We start from the raw sequence: 26,278 nt of genomic DNA on the forward strand, positions 1-26,278 counted from the left end.
TTGAAGGACTGCAAAGTAAAGGCAGAAAGAAGTGAAAATCCTCAGTCTTGCATATATGGAGGTTTCTGGTCTGTTGGAACATGTGGGCAGCTGTCTCTTTCTGGTAAGGATGAGGTGCTGATGGGAGACCAGAGACCACGATAGAAAATTCTGCATAAAACGGGAGCACGAATAACACTGAAGGATAATAGTGCTGTTGGGGAGACTGTAATGGATTGTGCTGAGAAACTGTTGTGAAATGATGCCATGTGGTTTTCCTTGAGAAAGCAGCATTAGCGGGGCTGCTCAGCGTGGCACGGCCTGTTGTGGTTGCTGCTGCAGTGGTGTGGATGGGAACCCCCACAGTCAGATCTGCACTGTTGAAGTGTTGGGTGAGGCTTCAGCTGATAGATGCCACAGAGGGGTGAAACTGAAGTGCAGGATCCTTTCACCACAAAAGCTTTCCATACGCTATTTTACGTAACACGTTCTGATGATGGGCTTGCAATACTGAGGAGAATGCTGTGCTGCTATACGAGCTGTCAGAGCCAAGTCTCAAAAATAAAAACCCCGCATGCCCCCACCTCTGATTTTAAATGTTCAGAGGCATCATTCTGTGCTAGGTAATATTGGTGTGATGAGCTGTACGTGCTGTACAATGCAGGCACCAGCAAATATGAGAGGTACTCTTAAAACCCACAAAACATACTGGCTTTTGAAAATACTGTTCTGTGTTTCAGCGGGAAAGTTCATGGTGTACAAAATATATTAATTGGACAGACAAAACATTTTCAACAAAGATGTCATTTTTTGATGGGCGTGCAACAATATGTTGATAGAATCTGCTGCGCATACCTATGGTGCACTCATTCTCTTGAGAAATTTGAAGCTGTAGGGTGAAGCTGTAAAGAGCGAGGGATAATGACTGCTGGAAATGTTACAGCAAGTATTAAAAGGCTTCTGGATGTGAGACAGGTGAAAAATCCCATTCTTTTGAAGCAGATACAGCATTTTATCCCTTGGTGTTCAGGGGGAGAGGGGTAGGGAACTGCCCAGCCGACATTAAATGTACAGAATATTGTTGAAACCCTCAGCAAAAAGCACTGCAGTAAGAGCAGGGCTGTCACCCAGCTGCGCTATCTTTAGTGCAGAGAACTGAAAATCCATGATTTTTCACATACCTTGTATCCCTCCCTCTTCTGAAATGATTTAGCATCTGCTGCTCATGCTGAGGGAATCGCTGCCAAATGCCGGAGGAGATCTGCAGTTTGTGTTTCTGCATAGCTTTGTTTTTTTTTTTTCTTCCTGATCTGCAAAGAATAGTAAAGAAATATTAAAACTTGGTTATCAGTTTAAGGTTTGGGGGGTCTTTTATTGGAGCACAAGCAGTGTCAGCTATGTAATTACATGAATTATTTAAATAGCTGGCAGTATTCTGTTAAAATAGATTTGCTAATTGTGTTGTCAGTGGGGAGCATGTCTGTCTGGAATGGTTCAAAAATGATGTGGGCATTAACAAGTACATACAAGCCATAGTTCCTTGACAAGAAAAGTAAAAGAATTACAGCAAATAATGATAATAATTAGTTCTATTATATGTTTTGGTAGCTCCTTGTAGCCACGATGGCAACGTCATCAGAAGAAGTGTTACTGATTGTAAAGAAGGTCCGCCAGAAGAAGCAGGATGGAGCTCTGTACCTTATGGCTGAGAGGATAGCGTGGGCACCCGAAGGCAAAGACCGCTTCACAGTCAGCCACATGTATGCAGACATAAAATGTAAGTGAAGACATTCCCTATTTCAGTAGGTACTTCAGTGAGTAGTATTTCAAGAAATGTTGACATACAACCCAAAGCATATTGCCATAAAGCACTGGTACGTTGTTTGGGAAGGTTGCAAGGATCTGGAGCTTTGGCTGGGTTGTTCTATACAGCAGCAGTGATCAGGACCATAGCGAATGATTATTGGTTTGTTAAGGATGTGACAGCAGAGCTTCTATACTCTGCAAATCATCTATGCCATATGCTTGTGGAGGGAAGGGTGGGAGGAGGGTTGAGGAAGAGTATAGGATTTTCAAACCTAACACAGAAACTATTAAGCTGGTCTATTAAGTCTTTTAAGCTATGTGTCTAAGGCTGTTCCAATCTGCTTATAAAATGAACGTGGCTTATATTTTCACCCAGCTGACCATAACTTCAGAAGTGCTAGCATCTGTACTTTGGCCTGACAGTAATTTACCAAAGAAGCATATGCTGCTGCACAGTTCTTGCAAGTCACAACTGAACAGTAAATGTCTATATGCTGTTTTTCTGGCTCCAATTAGTACGAATGTTCCATGTGTTGCAATGCCAAAAAAGGAATGAAGCATGTTGTGTGCATCGCTTGGTTCAGCCTTAGTGAGCACTGCTGTCAGAAGTAATATGCAGGTACTGCAGCATGAACAAAAGTGGATGCAGTAAATCAAATCTAAGTTGCTGTTTTCTGAAATACACTTGCGATAAGTTAAATAGTCTGTTCACTCATGTTCAGTTTTGTGAAGGCTTTATCCAGCTATTTAGCTTTTGTGTAAGCAGCTTATATATTAGATGTTGAAGCGTGCAGGCAAAGAAGTCCTTATGACTTAAATGAAAGGTGTTTTTTTATGTCTTTTTACAATCCAAAAAAGAAAAATGGGATGGAGGGAGGGGGGCATTTGTTCAGTGGTGGCACTCGGTTCCATTCTCCTAGTTGCACTACAGAAAGGGCACAAGATTGGAAGTTAGGTCAGTGCTGTTTGCAGTGCTCTGTTGAAGGCAGTATCCATAAATGCAGTTGTTTACGATCCACAAGCACAGTTGTTCCAGCCTCTTCTCCCTCTAGTTACAGAAAAGGAAGCAGAAGTCCAGTTTTCCTTATGAGTCATTAGGGTGTAGCAGCACCTTGGAGGCACTGGGATCACCTTTTAGGAATACCTGTGGCTAACTGCTTAGCAAACCACTTGAAACCAGCATGCTTTTGCTGTCAGCATCCTGTTACCCCACCCTGCTTTCTTAGTACTGTTCTTCTGTGGAAATTGATCCAGCTGGAAAAACAAAAGGGGATGCTTCTCAGTGGATCACTTCCTTGGTTTTGGTTACTGTACAAACATTAACACCAGGACAAGAGAGGCAGCAGGAAGGGGTGGAGAGGGGACATGAGGCTGTCACCTCTCAGTAGCAGCAGCCTGGACTTGTACCAGCTTGAAGCCTCCAGGTGACTGGCTTACCAACAGAGAATGTAGAGAATGCAGAGATGAATCTAGGCTCCTGAGGTTTGGTGGAAGGATACTGAGCGATGGGCTGCTGGTGGCAATGTCCCGTGTTTTGGGCTGACTGTGCAGCAATGATACTAATTTAAGGGGAAGACGATGTTCTACTTGCATGGCTGGAGTTCACACACGCAGTAATGATATTTAATTGGAGGATGTGGATATTTGCTTATAACCAAATACTCTAGGGAAGAGACTTTCCACTATAAGCTTGCTGTCTTTTGCTAATTAATACTCTCTGTGCAATCTAGGCCAGAAAATCAGTCCAGAAGGTAAAGCTAAAATTCAGCTTCAGCTAGTATTGCATGCAGGGGACACAACCAACTTTCACTTCTCCAATGAAAGCACAGCAGTGAAGGAGCGAGATGCGGTAAAAGACCTTCTTCAACAACTCTTGCCCAAATTCAAGAGGAAAGCTAATAAAGAACTTGAGGAGAAGAACAGGTAAAGGGAATTTGAAAGCTGCTTTTCTTATTTCTTAGTTCTTATTTAACCATAGTGTGTTTCTGCCATCAGCTGTAAAGTTGTATTGAAGCATTGTTAGTGATGTTGCGTTGGTGAAAATCTTTCCACTTTCAGTTTCAGTCCTCGGGGTTTATATAACTGTAACATGTTGAGACTGTCCCTGCATTCTCAGTGGCGCGTTCTCAAGGTGTGAAGGCAATCACTCAGCCTTTCATACCTGAATGAGATAAAAGCACCCAAGTGGCAGTCTGTCTCTTTAGCATTCCTGAGTACATACTTACCAGTTTAATAAGCTGCAAGCACTTAAGCGCTTTTTTTTCACCAGAATTTGTTACATTCCTTCCCCCCTAGCCCCCACCCTCCCTGCATACCCTAATCACTCCTTCCTCCCTGCCTGCCCAGATGAATCTTCTGTCCTGGTATCTTGTGAACTCCACTAAATTGTTGTTTTTTTTTTTCCATGCATCTCAGTTGATATGCAGTAGTTTATTATTTGGCATACAGGATGTTTATTCTAAAATAAATTTGAAGAAAAGAGTTTCAGGAACCAAGTCATTTTCCCAGAAGGGCTTTTAAGATACCTTTGAAATGCTCATTTCAAACTGGTCCTTGTGGGCATAGGACATACTTCTCTCTGCCACTCCAGATGAGTTTCACTGGCATCTCATTTGAATCCTCCACCCGCTAGCTTCCATTTTCAAAGACAGGTTAGTTCAAAGCTACAGCAAAGTTAAATGTTTTGGATTTTTTTTTTCTAGAAAATAGGAATATTGCTTCACCAGGCAGATTAAATCTTCACAAAGGGAAGTCTTTACACAGGCAAGAGCCCTTGTGTAGTAGCTCTAATAGATATGAGTTATTTTGTTGTTCTCAGTACTGCTGGGACAGTCAGCATCTACAGCAGTGCAAACTGCTTCGGCACTATTACCAAATAGTTTCTTTATTGCTCCTTCCTTTTCTCTGACAGTGATAATAGTGAGTAGTTGTACAGCCTCAGCTCTGAGTCCTTGCACCCCTAAATGGAGCTTTATAGTATTTTATCTTTTGGCGTTAAAAGCTTTTCTAGTTATAGAAAAGTGGAAGCAGAAGAGGCAGAGTCTCTGTATGCAGTCTGTGCATTTGACAGTTGTATCCCAAGTCCAGTAATAGGACTTTACTGCTTAGTTTGGAACAGATGAGGCCCAAAGTCTCAACCTATTCTGGAAGGGTTCTGCATTCCAAGTCCCTTTGGCACTTTCTCCATTTATTGATAGAAAGGGGTGAGGTGTGTATGAAAACTCCAACATCTAATGAGCTATTTCAAATTGAACAGACTGCTGTTTGCTGCTCTAACTTGTAGTCATTGTCACTAATCTGTACTTCTAAGAAGAAAAATTGAATAGGAAGAGTAACATGGTGTGAAAACACACCAGGAACGTTTTGTCCTAGAAAGCTACCGTTTCTATCTCATCCTACTTCACCCTCAAAGCAGCTGCAGACTTCAGTCCAAATTGTCATTTATCCCCATTCTTCCCATGTCTACATAGTATGTTCTGTGTATTCATAAGACTCCTCATTGTTTATCTTTTGTTCACAATCAATATCCTGAGAAACATGCTTAAGCTTGTTGAGATTTTTGGCTAACTGTCCATACGTATACATGGATCCCAGTAAATAATCTGCTGGGCTTCACATTGGGTATACAGCTTCATGAAAAGAAGCACACGAATCAGCTGAAGTTTCTGATCCATACATTGTTTGCATTTTGGACAGTAAGGATGGTAGTTGTGATTTGGATTGTAGCTTTTGTAGATATTATCCCCTGGTGGATGGAGGCAGCAATACTGAATGTTTCTGCAGCACTTGTGCTGCATGTTAAAGTTAAGCGATGTCACCAACAGAAATAGCCAAAAAACCTCACAGTAAGATGCCATCTTAAGGTATCATGCATACTTTGTAATCTGTACTCTTGTGCTAGAATAGAGAACTGTAGGTACCAAATTTTAAGATTTTAATCAAGAATTGGGCAGTGTCCCAATCCCCTTTTTCTACCATATGACCTTTGTTATTCAAGTTCAGGAAAATTAATTTTGCTTTTGCAGTTCAGAAGACTGCAGTCCAGGGCATGCAAAGACACGTGCTTCACCATATTGAGGGACAAGACATTAATCCCACCTTAATGCTTTGCTAGGCGTTACTTTTTCTAGCATTTAATGCTACCCCTGAAAGATTTTGAACCCTTTCTTTGTTCTTTTGAGACAAATATCATTATTGAGGTTGGTTGGTTATACATTCTTGTTAAGAAACACAGCATTTTTAAAAGAAAAGTTAGTTTCTGTTCCTGTTGTGAACTCATATTAGCTATGGAAATCCTAGCGATTTATCCTGCAGCATTTCAATTCTATTCAATACATTCTTTTACCAGAATGCTGCAAGAAGATCCTGTTTTGTTTCAGCTCTATAAAGACCTTGTTGTGAGCCAAGTAATCAGTGCTGAAGAATTCTGGGCCAACCGCTTAAGCCTGAATGCAGGGGATAATTCTGCAGCACCTAGTAAGCAGGATGTGGGCATCTCTGCAGCATTTCTGGTATGTTGAACCTCTCATTGAAAGCATTTTAGAGCAAACAAAATGGGGAAGTGAAAGTTCTGCTCCTGTACTTTATTCCTATATACTTGATTGTTCTTTCCTGGTACCTCAGTTTAACATTTCTCTGCCTGTTGGACTGTTGCAAGCATCAAGGAGGAAAAAATGTAAAGGTATTGTGTATATCTGCAACCTCAAAACTGTATTGATTTAGCTTGCTAGATTTAACTTAAAGATGTAACACACAGGTGCTGTTTAAACTGCTGTTCCATCTTTCATATAATAGGAAAAAAAGACAAGTTTAGTCACTAGATTGGTGTCTTAATGCAATAAATTAAAAAGCATCTCTTGCAGTGTCCACCTGCGTAAGTGAAGCTGCAAAGAGTCCCACACAAACGGTCTTATTTTTTCCCCATGTTTGTGTTTTTATTTAATCTGGCACATGCTTTCAGCTGGTCAGAGACCCAACTTGTACATCTGAAAGCTTGTTCCATCTCTTCCCCCAGCTCACAGTTACATTACCCCATGTAGAATCTCAATACAACTTAAGACATTATAACCCAGATACAGTCTTCACATTCCTCCCACAGGCCAATGTTTTTACACAGAACTCATACAGATAACGATTTGTTAACAGACATCCCATTTCTGTCTCTGTAATGACTTGTGCACACAGCAGAGGTTTGGGTGGAAAGGAGGAGATGGGAATTGTTTTTTGACATACCTGCTATACACTCACTTTTCCCCCCTAAATAACAAGAATTTGAGCATGCTGAAAAGAAGAAAAAAGCCAGAATATGTAGGCACCTGCTTTGTCCTCTTACAGAGAATGTGACTGTGCTTACTTGCTCCACAAATTCCTAAAGAGGTAACTCCAAGTTGCAGGTTCTAGCTAAGGCAGTTTTCAAGTTCAGTGTTACTTATCATTTGTACTGAGATGCTTTTAATATATAAGAAGAGGAATAACAGCCATAAACTATTACTGATTCTTCACTAGATGAATTGTTGAGTAAACACCAAAAGATTAGGCATACACAGTACATATGCCTCTTTTTACTTGGATATATATTAAACTAACTACCTCTCGATTGTTTTTACTTTCATCTTTAAAATTTAGTCTCCTTGAATCATCCCTTAGGTAGTAAGTATAATAAAGTAATTAATGCACACTTTCGTTTTGTGTTCTGTAAATATTTATGATCAAATATGCTATGGATTATTGTAGGAAGATTATTTATCTACAGCAGAATTTGACTGCAGAATGCCAGTATTTTCTTTTCCTTCTCCTCTTACAGAAGATATTCAGACTTAAGCTGTTTCTCCTCCCCGTGTGCTTTTTCTTAGGCTGACGTACGACCTCAAACAGATGGCTGCAATGGTCTGAGGTACAATTTGACTTCAGATATCATTGAATCCATATTTCGAACATATCCTGCAGGTAAGAGTAGTGCATTGCTTTACAAATACATTCACGTGAGATTTGTTTATTACCACTTTACTGCAGGAAGTCAGAGCCTTCAAGTATAAAGAACTGGATGATTTTTCCCTACCAAGTTTCCTTAATTTGAGGAGAGATGGGAAGAAGCATGTGCTAAAATACGTTTCAACTATTGAAATTGAGTTTTCTTTTCAAAAGGATTTTAATTTGTTCACCTACTTTTCTTTTTAATTGTAAGTGGAGATTTGGCTCTCTCAGTACAGAGTATCGTGGATTTCAATTCTTTGGAGGGGAAGAGTGATTTTCACCCTTCCCTTGCAATACACTGGACACTGACACTGGTTCATTTGGGCAGTAAGTTAAAAATGCTAGATCCATCTTGAGAATAACTAGAAGTCTGTCAAATAAGACTTCTTGTGTGTTTAAATTGGAGTATTCAAATTTGTGATATGCATTTCTTTTCAGAGCATTAGGTAGCATTACAGAGCATAGAAGAGTACCCATTAGCTGGTGTTTAACCTCTGCATTCCCTTACACTTAACTGGCATGAATGACGATAGCACCAGACAGAAAGCTAGGAAGCAAGTAAGAAAATACTAAAATAAAACGCTGTATGAAGATTTGCAGAACACCTTGTAATCATTACTTGTTTGTTCACAGTGAAAATGAAATATGCAGAAAATGTTCCACATAACATGACAGAAAGGGAATTCTGGACACGATTTTTTCAGTCTCATTATTTCCACCGGGACAGACTCAACACAGGCTCTAAAGACCTCTTTGCTGAATGTGCCAAACTGGATGAGAAAGGTAAGCTTTGGGACTCGGTTGCTGCAGTAGGCTGTTAGCAGTCTTACAGAGCAAGATGAACAGCCAGTACACCTTGCAAAGGTGAAGTCTGCGTTTTCTTATGTCCATTTATTGGACATTTTGTTGAAGGGAGAGGCAGAGATCGTGACTGGAAATTGTCTGTAGCTTTGCTGTTCTTAGCCTGACTACAAATGCACTCCTCAAAATAAATGGGGATGTGCTAGTGCAAGACATACCCTTTATCACAACTCTTGCAACAATAAATTAGTGATAAATTCCAGTAACTTACCATCGTGACAGTTCAAATATGCTCAGCCATCAGTTACTATGGAATAAATTGGTTTATTTATTTACTTATTACTATTACTATTTATTACTATTACTACTTATTATTAATACTAATAATACTTATTATTATTACTATTTATTTATTTATTATTTATTTTATTTACATAAACCTTCCTTTTGTGGTTGTGCACAACTTACAGCCGGTACAGCTTTTATAATAAATGGAGTGATTAGCAACAGAAAAATATGGATCCTGTCCCATATTTTCCAGAGGAGTTGCCGTTCCTATTCTGTCCACCTTTTTAAGAGAAACTTAAGTCAGATGATATATAATCTGTAAAGTTATTTAATGATACAGACATATGAAGAGGTAAGATCACTTAATGCCATTCCTTAGCATGTGTTAGAATTCTGACAAGATATGGATTCTACTAGGAATCCACAACCTTTCACAAGGAGAAGCTATCTTAAGTGACCATTCTACCCAAAGCAATACGGTGCCAGAATTCAAAGAGAAAAGTTTCTACTAACAACTGATACTAAAGCGTCCTCCATTTTAATATAGAACAGTGTACAGTGATGAGCAGAAGTTGATGAGAGCTGCTGTAATTAGGAGGCTGATCTCTTACAACAATTTTCCAAGTTTATTGCTTATTTTAAAGGGAACTTTATAAAGGGCTGAAAGATTTAATTGGTGATATTTGAGCATATTGATTTTTAAAGGTTAAATAACAATCTAATAATCCCACACATCTGTGGTGGTTTTTCTTTTCTGCTGCTCCCATACAGGGTTAAAAGCAATGGTGTCTCAAGGAGTGAAAAACCCTATGATAGATTTAACAGCTTTGGAAGACAGAACGTTAGATGAAGTAAGTAGTTGCTAAAAACAAATTTAAGGGGAAATTGGGTCCTTCCTGTTCAAATTACTACAAATGCTGTTTCTAAAACACATCACTTAAAAGGCTGCTGCACTTGTTCAGTACTCAATGTTTACACAGCTGTATGCGTGTGAGGAAGCCTGTGCCCAACTGCCTGTGTTAATGTGCTGGGTATACTGCAGCACCTCTTGCTTTTCAAAATGAGTTCTTTCACTATGTATGGCTTTTTTTTTTTTCCTATCCCTAGCAGATTCTCTCTGGTTTCTTCCTAACTTTTAGAACCTGGGGCCACATGCAGAAAAGTAACGCAAAACGGGGAAAAAAAAGTTTTAGCCTTTCTCCTTACTTTGAGTGTTGCTGTTGCATTCTGCTTAATTTTATGCATGCTGTATAGAATTTTATCCAGATTTAATTATTGTATTTTGCAAAAAATATCCTAACTTGAAGTTACCTGCCTTAAAGTATAAACTAAAACAATTTTTATAATGTACCACAATATGAAATATTTGAAGGATACATTTTCTGCAGCTGATTAATTAAATCTTTGAGTTATAATTAATAATAGTGCTTTGTTTCAAAAGGTTCTTTTTCTTCCTTGAGCTGTACAGAGCTATCACTGTAAAACTAGAATAGGAGTCGAGAATATGCATGTTTGAAGTGCTGTGCAAAGTGCTGTATTTTGCATTTGATGCTGGTTAATTGCAAGCATGAATCTGAGTACAGATTAAAGTGAATTGCTTTCAGCCACTTGGTAACTGGGGAATGCTGCCAGCATTAAGGCTTGAGGTTTCTTGAATTCCCAGTGCTATCACATCTTCCTGACGCTTAGCCTGGGGGCCGCTGGTGTTCCACAAAGTGTTAAAGAGTCCATACATCAGTTGCTACTTCTCACTTGCTATCAGTGTCTGTTTAGTACAGGTGGTTTCCTTTTTAAGCTAGTTTTAATTTACAGCAGATTATAGTCCTATAAAATATACTTTTGAGATTTATTTGTTCTTCTTAAGATACCTCTGAACTGCCATGAGTTAGCAGAATAAAATAATCTCTGGAGGTTTTTTCCCCAAAGCACCTGGGAGTCACGGGCAGGGGAAGGTAAGAAAGTGCTTCAGGTGATGATACAGTACCAGTAAAACTCAGAGGAGACGGCATGGCTTCCTGACTCACTGGAAAACAGAATGGTCTTCTAGGTTCAGGAGGAGGAGGTAACCCATGTTATTCTCTTTATAGGGCTATGGTGTTGCTCCTGTGGCCTCTACATCCAATGCCTCAAAAACTGCTAGAGAAAGTAGCAATGCTGCCATTATAAAACGCTTTAATCATCACAGTGCCATGGTCCTTGCAGCTGGCCTCAGAAAACAGTAAGTTTCAATGTTGCCTAAAAGCTAAGTATTTTTAACAAATTAAAGAATTTCCAGAAGGAAAATACATCTGCTGTTACTCATCCAACCCTTTCCTGTAATTTTTATGAATGAACCATTATGTTCTAGAAATAAAAGTACTATTAGGTTCTATTTTACTTTTTATAAAGTTCTTCAGATCTCTCTGAGATGACAGGTGCTATTTTTAGCTGAGTTGCTCTCCTACTCTACAAACATAAAAGAAAAAAATGGAAAGGATGTTTCTGGCTCTCTCCTCTATCCCTGCTGAAGGCCGCATCAAGGAGAAGATTTGATTCAGGGGCTCCTCCTGCCACCTTCCAGGAGTGGATCTGTTGTGGCTTCCTATAGCAGGTTGCATGGGAGAAGGCAAATGAGGAAGTAAAAACATCAATGTAACTTGTGTGGATCAAATTAAAGGTTTATCTGGGGTAGCATCCTGTCCTTGACTGACTGCTGTAGTTTAACCCAGCAGGTGGCTGAGCACCACACAGTTGTTTGCTCACTTTCCCCCTTCCCAGTAGCATAGGAGACAGGACCAGGGGGAAAAAAAATAGAACTTGTGGATTGAGATAAAACTATTTACTGGGATAGAGTTGAGGGAAATAATTATGAGAAATACATATAAATGTATACAACTAGTGGTACACAAGCAATTGCTCACCACCCCCAAACCAATGCCCACCTAGCCCCCTGAGCAGCAGAAGAGAGGCAGATGAACTCCCACCCTCTTCAGCTCTCCTTCCACATGATGTCATAAGGTATGGAATATCCCTTGGGCCAGTTTAAGTCAGCTGTCCTAATTGTTTCCTCCCAGCTCCTTAGGCTCATTGCTGAGAATGGCCTTGGCTCTACAACACTGCTTAGCAGCAACTATAAACATACATCACTGTTACCAACATTGTTTTTGTCCTAGAACCAAAAACAGTGTCATACCAGACATTCTGAATACTTCTTTCCCAACTGAAATTAAGACAACAACCAAAAAAAGTGTCTTGTCTGGTTACATATGTTTATAGTAAAATCCACAGGTGAAACTCAAAAAAAAAAAAAAAAAAAAAAAAAAAAAAAAAAAGGGGGGGGTAAATGGGGTTTGATGTGAGGTCTGCTGTACAGCTAGTTTACAGACAACCACCTAAATAGATTACTACTGTATCCAGGTCCTACAGACCTTACATGTGAGAGATCTCAAATACTTTCTTCTGTATAGCTGAGCTCTCTGACAACATTCTCATATTTTCCAAATGGCACAGTGGATCTCAATCTCTTTTGGATAATACAGGTCTCTACTCCTCAGTTTTGAGAGGAAAAAAAAAAAGTAATATTTATTCTGAAACAGCAGATTTTCAGCACTCCCATAGCCCTGCTAGTGTGTGATAGGCGTAAGTACATATGCAAATCATTTGATTTGCATGATTTTGCCATGTCCCACTTGCACTGCTGGCAAGCCACTATTTCTGCAGGAAGGGAGAAACTCCCTGCTGCTTAGTTTCCTCCTGGACAAAGCAGCGTTATTTGAGGTGTTGGTTCCATTTATCTATATAAGCTTCTTCCAGAGAAGACACAAGGGGGGGAAGCTGGTGTACAGTATAAGCATTTTTGAAGCATATATTTACTTTGTCTCTAGCTTGTGTCTTAAATTTCCTGTAAGGTGAATTCTTCTTAATGCTGTTTCTCTATTTTAAGAGAAGCACAAAATGACCATTACAGTGAGACCAGCAGTACGGATGGAAACTCCAGGGATTCAGATTTCTTTCAACCACCAATGAAAAAGGTATAAAGTTAGATGCCATTCTAGTTGAAAGAAATTGGATGTTGTCTCTTAAAACGTTGCGGAAGGTTTATTATGTGTTTTAAGAAGCACCTAAAACAATACTTGTTACTCTGTATGCTTCTAAGCTAAATAACTAAGGGCCAATGAGAAGCTTTGAGAATAAGAACATCTGTTAGTAGACACATACTACACCTTGAAGTATTGTGCTGTTGATCTGTTTAGTAGGGTCCCCTGAAAGCAAAAGTTTCCAGCATGATTCTGATTAGACATAAGTATTTTTTTCCATACTGTGCAGTTGTATTTTTGCTGTTTGCCTGAACAGTTCTAGAAAACATCTATTTGAAAGGAGTAGGGTGTTTGAGAGTCAATATTAACCTATCAAATGTATAGAGAATGACTGAACTGACACATAGCAGCCTTCATCTCAAGGTTAGAAGCTGGAGGAAGGTTAAACAAAGAGTGGTGATGCATAGTGCACTGAAATAGAGCACCAGCCTGTTTTAGAACGACCACAGCAACTCATAAAGTGGAGAGAAAATACTGTAATTGCTGCAGAGATTCAATAATCCTTGCTAGAATTGACAGTTGAAATAGGTTGACTCAAAGCCTTCATATATTGCTAAGAAAAGAGCGTAGAACACATGTTAAATGCTGAAGAAGGCAACAGCTTTGACTTACAAGAAAATTAGTTTTAGTTAGAAGGATAAACATAACAGCCCTGGAACAAGCATGATGATGAGAGGAATGAGAAAAGAGCATAACAGTAGGAGGCTCTAAAGGTAGGTTTCTCATTCTTTGAAGTCCATTGATGCTGTCCTGTTACCTCTCACCACTAATGCTCTAGCTCTGTTGTCACCAAACAGCTTGGATAATTATTGCTGCATCAGTCCTATACTCCTGGACTCCAGCAATTAAGTTATTACTATTTCTGTTTACATAGAGGTAAATGACTTAAGTAGAGAAAACAAAGAATGGTGTATGTATAGCAGAACACTTCCTGGGAGTAGCAGGGACTGCAAGTTTTGGTGACAATCTACAGAAAAAGCAGTAATGCCAAGACTGTACACTTTAAACAGCATTGGTCACACCTCCCTCAGGAAGGTAGACACAAACTGTTCCAGGTAATTTTGTTTCATTAAGGTATGTCTAAACCTTTCACTCAAAAAAAATCTGAAGTGAGAAAAAAAATAACACCGAACTCATCAAATTGTGTTATTAATAATGTCTATAATTTTTTTGGCTTATTGTAGGTGAAACTACAGGAATCCATTGAATATGAAGATTTAGCGATGAATAATAGCACTAAAACTATTGCACTAAATTTAAAGAAATCTGACAGGTAAGTTAACAGTAAATGCTGGCTATTTCAGTATGTTTGATATGGCAAGTCTGTTATGACTTAAGAATCAGGAGATGTAGTTCCCAGTGTGCTACTCAGCCAAGCACTTCCATTTAAATTTGTACTTTGATTTCATTTCGCTTTTCAGTGAGTTTCTGTAAACCTGCTGGGAAGGCTTTGACATGTAATTTCTATTTAAGTCTTAAGAGACTGATTGTCATAGTTCAGCACTTTGCTGCAGCTCATAGTAGAGAAATGGATGTGATGTGTACCTTTACAGTTCCAAGCAAAACAAGCAGCATGGGAATAGTTTGAGCTGGTCACTGGTCTGTTACTGTTCTAGTAATTGTCCTCTTGTTTTCTAGACCATTAAGCTTGAGAACCATAGAGAAGGACAGATGCCACAAGAAAGACAACCAATTAAAACATATACGTTACTTCCTTTGTCTGAGGTTCAAATTGGTGTGAAGTCCTTTGTTACAACGCTGTTCCCAAAATTGAGCACAGTGGATGGCAGAGCTTTTCATGAGCTTGCTTGCAGATTCACTGATAGAAATTGCAGCCTCTATTGCTGCCATACCCTTCCCTCTTGCCATGTGGCACTGCATTTTATGTTTTATGTCAATAAATAGGATTTAGGTAGCAATGTCAGCAGTTGCAAAGCATCCCAAACTGGAAACGTTTCTACTGTCCACTGAATTTGGCGTCCATTTTATGAACACTCCTATCAATATGCTTCTCTCCTTACCTCACAGGTATTATCATGGTCCAACTCCAATTCAATCACAGCAATATGCAACCAGTCAGGATATAATTAATTCTTTTCATAGTATTAGGCAAGAAATGGAAGCATATGTACCCAATCTAACTCAGGTATGTAAGAATTCTCCAGAAATTCCTTTCTTGATGTTAGCATCTTCTTTCTATACAGTTTTTTGTCTCTTGACTACTGGAGTTTAAATTGTTCAAGATAAACTTAGTTATCTCAAATAGTTTAATGTCAAGCTTATTTTGCAACTTCAGGTGGGGTACCTTTTCAAATATTGTGTTTAAGATCTAAACATGAAAAAAAAGGAAAGAACTGAAAAAAGCAGCATTTCTGATATTCAGTTATGTTCTACTGTTACCATGTTCTTTTGAAGTAGTGGTGAAAGCATAAAGTAATAAAATAAAATACAGGATAACTGACTTGAAGTACTGGCAAATATTACTGATCCCACCCTCTGAACTTTAGGAGGTAATGGCCTTAAGTCATTGTATGCAGTATATAACTAAATGGGTCATTGTCCCAGAAGGCATTTAAGTGCAGGACCTGCTTTTCCTTGGGCTGCACTCTTTCCTGGCAACTGGAGGGCAGCAGAGCCACCAGATGATCCTCACCAGCCAGTAATCGAACTTCCCCTCTTCATAAACACACATTTGGCCCTAGGAGAAGCAGCCACAATTGTGGCTGAGTTGCCACAATCTGTACTGTAGTGATCAACTTCATCTCATTTTGCACAGCCAGTTCACATACTAGATAAAGATGTGTTCATTAATTGGGGAGCTTTCTCTGAAAAATGAGTGAATGCTTGCATTTAATTCTGCAGTACAGTAAGCTCTTCATCAGGATTTCTATTGTATGTCCCCAGTTGCATCTCCACAGTTAGAGCTAACCTGTGATTTATTTTTAAGGCATTTTAATGCAAAAATTCGTTCCCTCTTTGCTTTCAGGTTCTTTCAAGTGGTGATGCTACTAGCACAATTGCAGTCCTGTCACCTGGAGGAGCACTTATGCAGGGTGGAACACAGCAAGCCATAAACCGTAAGGATTTGAGATATGTAATACTTCAATCACTTCTTATTACATTACAGAGCAGTTTGCTGTTTTATCTCCCTCTTAGATTATGCTACACTGATACATGAAATTTTAGAAGGTGGACTGTAACTGGAATAACACTGGTTAAAGAAACAAAAGCAAAGCAAAAACAGCAAAAAAAAGCAAAGCAGCCCAACTAAGAGGCGGCGCTGGCTAAAACTGTGCTGTGGCAAGTAGGTGACAGAACTTCACAGAGCAAGTGAGAAAGGATGCACCCAGTACCGAGTCCTCATACAGTTGATGGGTTTTGTGTGTACAGCATTTTTATTTTGTTTTTCTCTATATTTTAATAATGCCATACTTTGAGAGAACTCTAAGGAAGTGTACTGTAGATAGGAGTTTTGAACTAGTGGAACTTCTGCAGCCTGAATTAGAATCCACAGCTTGCTGAAAGGATGACCTACCTGTGGACTGCAAGGACAAACAAGCAACCCATCCTCCTCTCATCTCCACCCGACTACTCCATCCCCCCGTCACATTTATGCCACCTTGAGTTCCTTTCCCTTTCATCTCACAGTAGATGAATTTCTGCTCTCACAAGGCAGGGTTTAGAATAGTTTCCCTGTTTTGTACTTGATCTGAAGGATAGCAAAGACTATTCAGACAGCTGAAAAAGTATGCATTCCCAGTGGTAATAAGTGGAGTCATCAAGCAGTAACAAAGCTTTCTTACCCTCCCCAGCTGACATTCCCCTTCAACCCAGACCACCTTTTCTTTTAACAGCCTTATCCTAGAGTTCCCTTTGGACTGTTCAGGTGACTGCTCCTGTCATTCTCGATGACTGTGGGTGGTTGTTTTTTGTTGTTTCTTTTTTTAGGGTTGTGGTAACCTCCCTGTTTTTGAACCATGTTACCATTTTTACTTTAAGACACTGTTTGAAAGATAGTTCCTTATTCCTTCATGTGTTGTATCTGACAAGTGTTATTATTGTTTTCTCACTGCCAGTGAGAGAGGGAAAAAAATTACACTAGTTTGCATTATCTGCTGTACAGCCCATTTAATATTAGACTTAGAATAGAACTGTCCGTGCTGCCCCATTTACTAGTTTTGGATTAAAGCATGATGTCCATCCTTTGCCTGGCATACATCTGCCTGAGTAATATACAAGCTTCTACACATGCTAGCCATAAATAAGCAGCTGACCTGATCCAGTACTGCTGGCACACCTCCTTCAGGTGTGAAGCCCCTCAAGAGTTCCCTCCCAACCAGTCTTTCTGTGATTCTAATCAGAAATGTGTATTACATTGCTCCTCCATTAGCCTTACCTTCTCACTTTATGTATCATAGTTTTGAGTGATACAGAAAAACCTTTTTTTCCTGTTGCAGAGATGGTGCCAAATGACATTCAGTCTGAATTAAAACATTTGTATGTGGCAGTAGGGGAACTGCTAAGACACTTCTGGTCCTGCTTTCCTGTTAACACACCATTCCTAGAAGAAAAGGTAAGGTCTGTCTCCTCATGTGACTCTGGTTATGATATGGCCAGATATGGTTTAAGATGACTGTCATTAACTTGAAACCTAGAGCTAACGCACATGTGTTAAGTGAGCACTTATCCTTAGAGCTAAAGGTCACAAAACAATATAAAACATTACATTTATCAGCAGTTCTGCTGGTGTTACTTGCTACAATCATCTGCATACCTCTTAACCCCCAGTAGGAGCGTTGGCTGTTCACTAGTTTCTAACCTAATTGTCAGCTGTATGCCAGCCACAGATTTAACACTGCCAATTTAAAATACAAACTACAGCCCCCCCTTCTTCTACTCTAAGACATAACTGCCACAGTAATGCTTACAGGAAATCTTCCTTATCCTTCCATCCATTGTAAAGTTACTCAGCTTCAAAATCTGTACTGTTTCTAAGAACAGAGTGCCTTCATCTTAGATTTTTCTGCTGCAAAATGTGACCAGAAAACTCACAGTATAGTCTTTGCTTGAAGCAAAAAGGGTGTTTTTGTTAACATCTTATCTGTTTTGCTTGCTGACAAATAATGATGACATTGCTACGCTGCATTTTCAGGCACATTGCACTTGCCTCAAAAACAAATATGGACTTAATTTTTAAGTTAGAGACAGATGACTTAGGAATTTTTCTTCCTTGAACCATACATATTTCAAGCATGCCCCAAAATTACTTACAAAGTGTTTTGTGCAAATGATTACAAGATTGGTTCCTTTCTTTCAGGTTGTGAAAATGAGGAGCAACTTGGAAAGATTTCAGCTTACAAAGCTCTGCCCATTCCAAGAAAAGATTCGGAGACAGTATTTAAGCACAAATGTAAGGGAAAAACACTCTAATTACAATGGTGCATGTTACTAATGTGAATCATAATTATCAAAGGACGGTGGCTTTGTTTGCTTCTTATTCTGGGTCATCTTAAATTTGTTTACTAGGAAACTGGCAGAGAGAAATTAGTTACATAATTAACTGTTCTCTGACTTTCCTTTTCTACACTGCTCAATAATAGATTACCCAGCAGAAGGCGGAAGTCATGTTTCATTTTCTACTTCTGTCATGACTTAGGACTTCAGCTACCTCGAAAAAGTCTCCCACCATTCCAGATTTGAAGTGGTCATAGCCTAAACAGTGGAAAACAGCACAACCAAGTGCTATTTCCCTGAACCTTCACAGCTTAGTCACTGTGAATTACCCCCTCAACACAGTCTTCACAGTAGAGCTTCAAAGTCCTTTCTCTGTTAATCTGGCATACCTCCTTGATCTTAGTGAAATCACTTCTAGTGAAGGAAGGGAATAATCCAACTGAGTGTGTTTGATCAAAGGGAGGGTGATGTATTCTCCAGTAGCTGTGACATTTACTTCCTTTTCCCTCTTAATCTTTCAGTTGATAAGTCATATAGAAGAGATGCTGCAGACAGCCTACAATAAGTTCCACACGTGGCAGTCCCGGCGTATGCTGAAGAAGACGTGAGAGTGCATGCTGTACAGGTTTGAGAACAAAAATCTGCAATAGGGATAGGAGTACAACCTAGCACATGTGCAGATCTTATAGTTGTTGCAGGAAGACCTGCAACCTATGGACTTCTGGAAAAGATGCTAACTGAACTTGCACATTTTTTGGAAAAAAAAAAACAAAAACAAAAACTGAGATTAAACTTGAAAACTAGGGAGAAGAACAAGAGCGAACCAAAACAGAAGAGCTGAGGCGCAAAACTATTTAAAAGACACTGTTTACTGCAGTTACTCAGGAACTGCTTTTGATTTGCATTAAGAGCTGCTTTCAGAAATAAAAAATTTAAAGAGGGCGTATTAATAAAATCTGTTTTTGTCTAATTTTTTTTTTTTAAAGAAATGTATGGCACAGGGTAGAAATCAAAATGTTTTCACTGGATTCTGACATTTTGTTGAATTGTTTGTATCTTCCGCAACCATTTAACAGTGCTATTTTAAAACAGAGCTGAAACTGGTTTTACTTCAACCATCCAGGAGAGCGTAGCTGTCCACAGATGAGCTACTGCCATGTTTCCCCCCTCAATTGGAAGCAAGAAACATTGCACTGAAAGCTGTTCACGATCTGGGGCCCCTAAAGGCACATGGGGGCAAACTCTCACCTGAGATCTTGGATTTTTATGCAAAACTTTTTCAGCCATCCGTTTTGCATGTTTTCCTCTGAGTGCAAGTGTGTGCTACTGCAATCTTCTTTTTTTTTTTTTTTTTTTAAAGGTGGCATTTGTTCTGAGGAAAGAATACTTTTTTTTTAAAATGAAATTAAATAAAGTTTCTTACAAAAGTCACTTATTTTCAATCATTAGACTTCTTGTTTTGAATTTCTTCTCCTAAATCTGTTTTCCTTCACTCTCCCCATTTGACTGTTACACTGTTTTTGGCGAATCGATAATCATGGCAAAGAAAAAATGTTATTTACAAAATGTGCATAAATATTGGGAATCTGTGCCATACTTTGTTCCAAATAGAACCAGTTCACCGTTCAAACCAACTTGTCTTGTATTAAACGTGACTCAAATGCAAAGTGAACCTGTTTTCTATAATATATGCAGTTTAATGACATCCTTGTATTTTGCTGTCATCCTGACTGTACTAAGGCTCAGTACAGGCTACTGAATTTTTTTTTTTTTTACTTCTAACTAAATGTGACTGTTAGAGTATAAGATGCATTTACAAAGACAAATCAGAATGACAATACTTATTTAAAGCAAGCACAGCAGAGTAAGACAGAAGAAATCTCCACTAGCTTGCATAATGACTTAATACTGGGTTCTGCCATCACTGGTATGATATTAAAACATTACCGTATGATGCCAAGTGGAGGATTGTTGCAGATGTATTTGTATAGCCAAGTCTGTGCTTGTTCTGTGCTGCTGCTCCATTTATGCAAGAGGGGCTTTTCTTTAACCGGTGCGTGGAAGGCGGCAGCTTCCTCATTTCCGGTGTTCTTGGATTTTTGTATTATGCTACTATTTTGATAAAAGCTGAGTTTCAGTTAAATGTCACTGTCTGCACCAAATTCTGTCTGGAAGTGTATGCGTATTGTTAAGCCCAGTTTCCTGGTCTGCTTCTGCAGATAGATGCATGATACCTGCTCTGTGACGTAATGTGGTTTGCTACAAGAAGCAATGGCTCTGCAAGAGGGACACACTTTCTTTGACACGGAGAAAGTGTTACTGGGAATAAATGGATGCATGAGGGAAAGAGGTGCACATCTTGTCAAGGTTACCTCTTGTAGATAGTGCGTGTAAAATCTAGGCTTAGAGTAGGGCTTTATTAAGCCTGATACTCTTAAAAGTGCAGGCAGTTCACAGAAAGAAAGGGTAGTTTTGTTCCCCTCCCTCCCGTTTCAAAGTATTTGATCTAGAAATATTGTGGCCAAATTTCAGCTATATTGTGAAAGCTATCATTGCTTTCATCATTATCAGAAGAATACAAAAAATATCCGATTTGTGTTCTAACTTTGCCTGAAGCTACGACCAGATGTGAGTATTCAGCTGCACTGAGGCTTTGCAATAATTATTTCATTTTAAAATCAGACAGTTCTATATTCAGAAATAATTCACCTTTGAACTGAATCACTATTTAGCGTTCCTGGAACACTGAACAAAACGCTGAGCACAGTGCAGAAAGTTTCAGTGCATCACAAGATGACGTTACAGTTCAGAAGGCTGTTTGCAGTCGTGATGGGGGATAGTATTGCTATAGCTTTAAGTTATTGGCATGATGTCAGGCTATCAAAATGTATCTTAATTACTAGAACTGTGGGGGTGGGAGGAGAGGAGGAAGATAGTGAATTCAACAGTTTTGCCTAGAGACTGCACAGGCAAGGCTGCTATGCACTCATACTGCTTTTTCAGGTATTGTGGCAATAAGGCACAGGCCCCTCCTGAACTAAGGGAGGTAAACTGAATATCCTTTCTTCTACATAGCGCTCCCCTTCTCTGTAGCATGGTCCAAATCCTAGATTCATTCCTTAAGTTTTGAAACAGAATCATCATGCATTATATTACTATTGGAATCTTTATACTGACTTGTATTTTTAATGAGAATTCATAAAACTTGTACATTGGCATTGATCTAAGATTTGTAGAATAAACCCTACTGAATTCTGAAGTCAAGTCTTCTCTAGTGCTTAGGCTGTGTATTTTCTGATGTTCTGTTAAACCCCAGTCTATTCAGGCCTAAATTGAAACAGAACAGTGCATAGCACTAGCTCAGCCACCCCCTCGTGCTGGTAGAGCATATCAGGAACAAAACAGTTATAATACATTTCCTCTTAAATTGTTTCATTTTCAGAGGTTGAGAACTTCTGCCTCATGAGGAGTCTACACCATTATTCTCTACAGCTGTGCCCGTTACTGATCACAAAAAGCAGGCAAGGCTCCATGGATTAATATTCTGCTTGTTCCTTATATCGATGTAGCAGCTGTTGTTCCAGGAATGCTCACAGGCTGCTTTGTCAGCCATTCGCATCCAAGCTTTCCTAATAACAGAGGATAACTTGAAGCAGATATTAACACAAGTCTGGCTTAGCTTATTTGCAGCCCGTAAATTTAAGCAATGAAAATACTTGGACACACCACAAAAATACTGCACTTTTTCTCTCAACAAGAACTCTGCAACAGCCAAGGGAAGGAAGTGAAATTGTTTCCCTGGAGCCATTCCTACGAGTAGCTGCCTGCATGCTCAGAGCAGCTCTCTAGACAGTGACCTTCAACTTCCCAGCGAGGCAAAGCACCGCGCGACTTACTTCCTCCCACCCCCTTGCAATAAGGTGCTTTTACAGCTGCATTGTCCCATATTTATACTGTAACTACATCCTTACAGCTTCTATCCTGAGGTATTGTTATTAGCTAGAAAGCACACCTTATCATTTACCAGATCTCTCAAACAGCACTTGATCCAGAAAGTCACTTCTGCAAGCAGCAGAGGTGACAGCAAGAAAGTCTGAGTTTCCCATTACCTCTCCTGTCTCTCTCAAGGTAAAACCTTACTCAAATGTCCCACTACCCGCAGGCAGCATGTGAAGGGGCTTTGGAGCCCAGTCTGAAGCACAGTTTCAGAGGTGAGACAGTTAACCTGATTCCAGGCTCTAACCACACAGTAAAAGATAGTGATTAATAGAAACAGAACACAGCAACTTCAGTTTTTGACAGCAGTCAGACATCAGAGGATCTACAGAGGTGTTTGTCCATAAACTCTAACAAATAGTGGCAGACGTGCTCCTGCAGTAGGGGTTAAAAAGCTGGGGAACCTTTAGGTTTTCTATTTCCTCCATCTTTTTCAAGACACTGCATTTCCCTCAGCTACCTCCGAACACATAATTTCCAGAAAATAGCCCTAGTATGAAACACTGCAAAGGCAAATCACCATTCTCCTTGCTAACAACCTAAACAGAAAATACCATGTCAAGGCTCCCTTGGGTGCTCATCTGCTGCAGAAGGGCCAAACATGTCAGCAGCAGGGCAGACAGACAGCACAGTGCTCACAGAGCACCCAGAGCCCTCCCTGTCATGGACCAGGGCTGTAGAGCCAATGCAGCAGGCACCCTGCAGGCAGTCAGAGCTCAAATGCGTACAGAGGCTCTTACCTTTGCACCCCTTCAAATGACACAAGGCAGGTTTAGGATGATGACTGAACTGCACAGTGTCATGGTAAGGCAGTGATGTGAAAGACAGTTAGAAGAACACAGCTGAGGCTGAAGCTCTTTGCTGGCATCCTCCCAGCCCACATGTCCTTAGCTGCTACCTTTCTCACACAACAACCATCCCTATCCCCTCCAAAAACCACACGGGGTCAACTGCACCCACAGCTATGCATTTCAATCCTTAAACAGCAAGGGAAAGTGTCCTGCCTTTAGCAATGCTCATTGTCTTTTCTGCCCTATGACTACCAGTCCACACCAGTTTGACAGGTCTCCGACCACAGATTTCAGAGATGAGAGGGAAGGATGGGAGCATTTCGAGGCTATAGCTTCTGCTAAAACAAGATCCAAATACACTCCATCACTCCAGGAACTAGCCAGATATCAGCAGGTTTCAGGTGAAGGGGCTGCTCCTCAGCATTGCAAAAGGAGTGGTGCCTCAGGGGATTTGCATCCCCACTGCAGCATGAAGCACAGCATGTTTCCTTCCTCCTGCCCCAGGCTACAACCTTCTCAACTCCAGCTGACTGGAGTAGCCAGGTAAGGGAGAGCTGATAACAGTTTCATTGGACACATGGCACATCCTGTGATCAGAATTGACAACTCTGACACCGCAGTCCAGTCCACAGTACACACTTCCCATTGGGGACTCCTCCCATTTCTACCTTTGCCCAACTTCTGCTGATAATAAATTACGGAAATTAGCACCAAGCTGTAAAGTCACGTGCTCTGTAACTGACAACCCCTGGGCCTGGGCACAGCCAAGCCACAGTCCCCTGCCTGCCACATACGCAGGCACCATGCTCTCCTCCCCTTGCAGTCACGAGCTGATCATCCAGTGAGCCAGCAGCAGATGAGGAGGGATGGTGCCATCAGGTTGGCTGTGTGCACGCGGCAGGGGCAAAGATTTGCTGTTTACTTCTACCAACGCACGTCACAGCTGGTGAGCACCAAGCACCCTGCTTTGCAAGAATGGAGCATACAGAGCATGGCACAGTGAGAAATGCACTTTCTTTACAGCACTGTAGCATGGGCATCTGGACATGAGACAAAGCAGGCACCCTCCAACACTTCACACAGAGTAGATGTCCACACGTGTCTTGAATACTTTCTTAGAAGGAGACTCCACAACCTCTCTGGGCAACTTGTTCCAGTGCTCTGTCACCCCTACTGTTAAGAAAGTTCTTCTGCATGTTAGTACAGAACTTCCTGTGTTCAAGTTTCAGGCCAACTTATCTCAACAAAAGCAAACACACCACAGTCCAAAGACTAACACAGGAATTACTACTACATTTTGTAATAGCCATTCTTAGGTGATTGGCACTGCTTTACACCAATACACTGGAGTGATGGAACAAGAACCAACTGTGAGAGCTGGGATCCAAGCCTTAAACAAATGCCTGTTCAGCTATAAGTATGGGGATATCACTATTCAGCAACGCAAGAGTCATTTTTCACAAGGAATCCCTACAGACACAATCCTTCTCTCCTGTATTTCACACTCTTTATCTCAACGTGCAAAGTCTGGAGGAGATGCAGAAGAGGCAGCCAGCTTCTCTGCAGCCTTCCTGGAAGGAAGGGTGACACATGGAACACCACGGCCTTCATACGGGTCAGTGGCCAATTGTGTTTGGAGACCTGCCAGACGCACCCCTCTCACTGAGCAAAGCTACTTCTCAGCAAGTCTACCACAGGATGCCATTTGAGTGCAAAACCAAGCCCCCTGGCCTGCAGCTGTTTGCTGTACACAAACAAACAATGACACAGGCTTATGAAGCACTGGCCTACATTCAGAAATAGCACATTTCCAGGGAGGCAGGCAGGCACGCAAGTAGGAGGGGTGAGTGATGCTCATCTGACACGCAGCCCCTGCCTGCATCTCCACAGATGCTGCAGGGTACAGCGTGAGCACTGCAGCACTGGCACTTGTGTGTGCAGCTCCTGCTTCCGAGGATCTGCAGCACGCATGGGCAGAGATGCTGTAGCACATACCAGCCCCTCAAGCAGCCTATCAGCAGCTTGGATATGGCTTCTGCGAGGGAGGTTTGGAGGTACGGTGCTCACCCAGGCACAAGGGCTGCAGATTGCCCTGCTGCTCCAAGAAACCTTCGCCCACTCGAGCATCAGATATGACTGTCTCAGCAGCAGTAAACCTGATTGTGAGCAGGCAGCCTTTCACTAGATAAAGTAGTGATTGTGAAGCTGCTGCTCATTACAATACAGTGGCTGGTTTTCCAACAGCTCGTTCCTCTCCAAGGCTAAAACGGAAATCACAGGACAAGAGGAGCATCGTGCTTTGTGCTTCTAACCAAGACTGTCCAATGCTCTTCCCACGAAACATCATGGAAACAAGGAATAGAGCTCACAGCATTGAGCAGAAGCAGCATGCAGTTTTGCTTCCACCCTAGTCAGATTCCCATCAAATCCTAATGGAGACAGCATAACACAGAAACTGTGTTCAAACACTGATGTTTTCTGCTCTCTCACTGCCCCAGTTCAGAGCACATCCCTCACCAGCACACCGCAGCACTCCAACATGGACAGCAGCTGCTCAGCCTGGGGACACAGCATGCCAGGAACACCACCCTGCTGCCTTGGTGTTTGTGCTGCCGCCCAAATTGAAGTTCATTATTGCTCTCTCCCAGACATGCCTCCTTTTTCACTACGGGACATTGATCTATTTGAAATCAGACTTTGATGCTAGGATCAGACGCCTTTCAGGCACACAGTGCTTCAGTACACAGCTCAGCTATGAGATCTGGCACTTAATGAACCTACAGGAGCATTTTACTCCCACCAGGAATGAACTCTTAATGCAAATCTCCCAGGTGTTAGACACGCAGCAGATCAGTCAGTTCCTTAGAATCAGCCACTTGTTCAATATCTGCCCCATTTATTGCTCAGGGCTCACTAATGCAGGCAGGGCTGGGCAGTCACAGCCCTGTGGAATTCTCAGCAGCAGGAAGTACTGCTAGAGTCTGTCTGTGGTTGATTGTTCTAAAAGATCAGCCTAAAACAAAGGTCAGGGCCCCCAACCACAAGGTCTCACCACTCAGCCCCATTTCTGCTTTCTCATCCCAGCACTAACAGAGCAATTCCTGTCTCAGTGTG

The 26,278-nt window shown here is 40.8% G+C and overlaps 1 protein-coding gene across 1 annotated transcript; it reads left to right on the forward strand.

The window, feature by feature from the left end:
- Window positions 1–1,593: 1,593 nt before the first annotated feature.
- Window positions 1,594–18,985, forward strand: GTF2H1 (general transcription factor IIH subunit 1; the record flags this gene model as incomplete). Its single annotated transcript, XM_079537620.1, has 14 exons — window positions 1,594–1,756; window positions 3,516–3,708; window positions 6,134–6,296; window positions 7,638–7,731; window positions 8,392–8,541; window positions 9,619–9,698; window positions 10,935–11,065; window positions 12,770–12,857; window positions 14,108–14,196; window positions 14,952–15,069; window positions 15,910–16,000; window positions 17,381–17,496; window positions 18,241–18,333; window positions 18,899–18,985. The coding sequence occupies exons 1-14, from the start codon at window positions 1,603–1,605 to the stop codon at window positions 18,983–18,985; spliced, it is 1,647 nt and encodes a 548-aa protein (XP_079393746.1). The 5' UTR covers window positions 1,594–1,602.
- Between the last annotated feature and the right edge of the window lie 7,293 nt (window positions 18,986–26,278).

Source organism: Tetrao urogallus (assembly GCF_951394365.1).
Source record: "Tetrao urogallus genome assembly, chromosome: 6".
NCBI classification, from domain to species: domain Eukaryota; kingdom Metazoa; phylum Chordata; class Aves; order Galliformes; family Phasianidae; genus Tetrao; species Tetrao urogallus.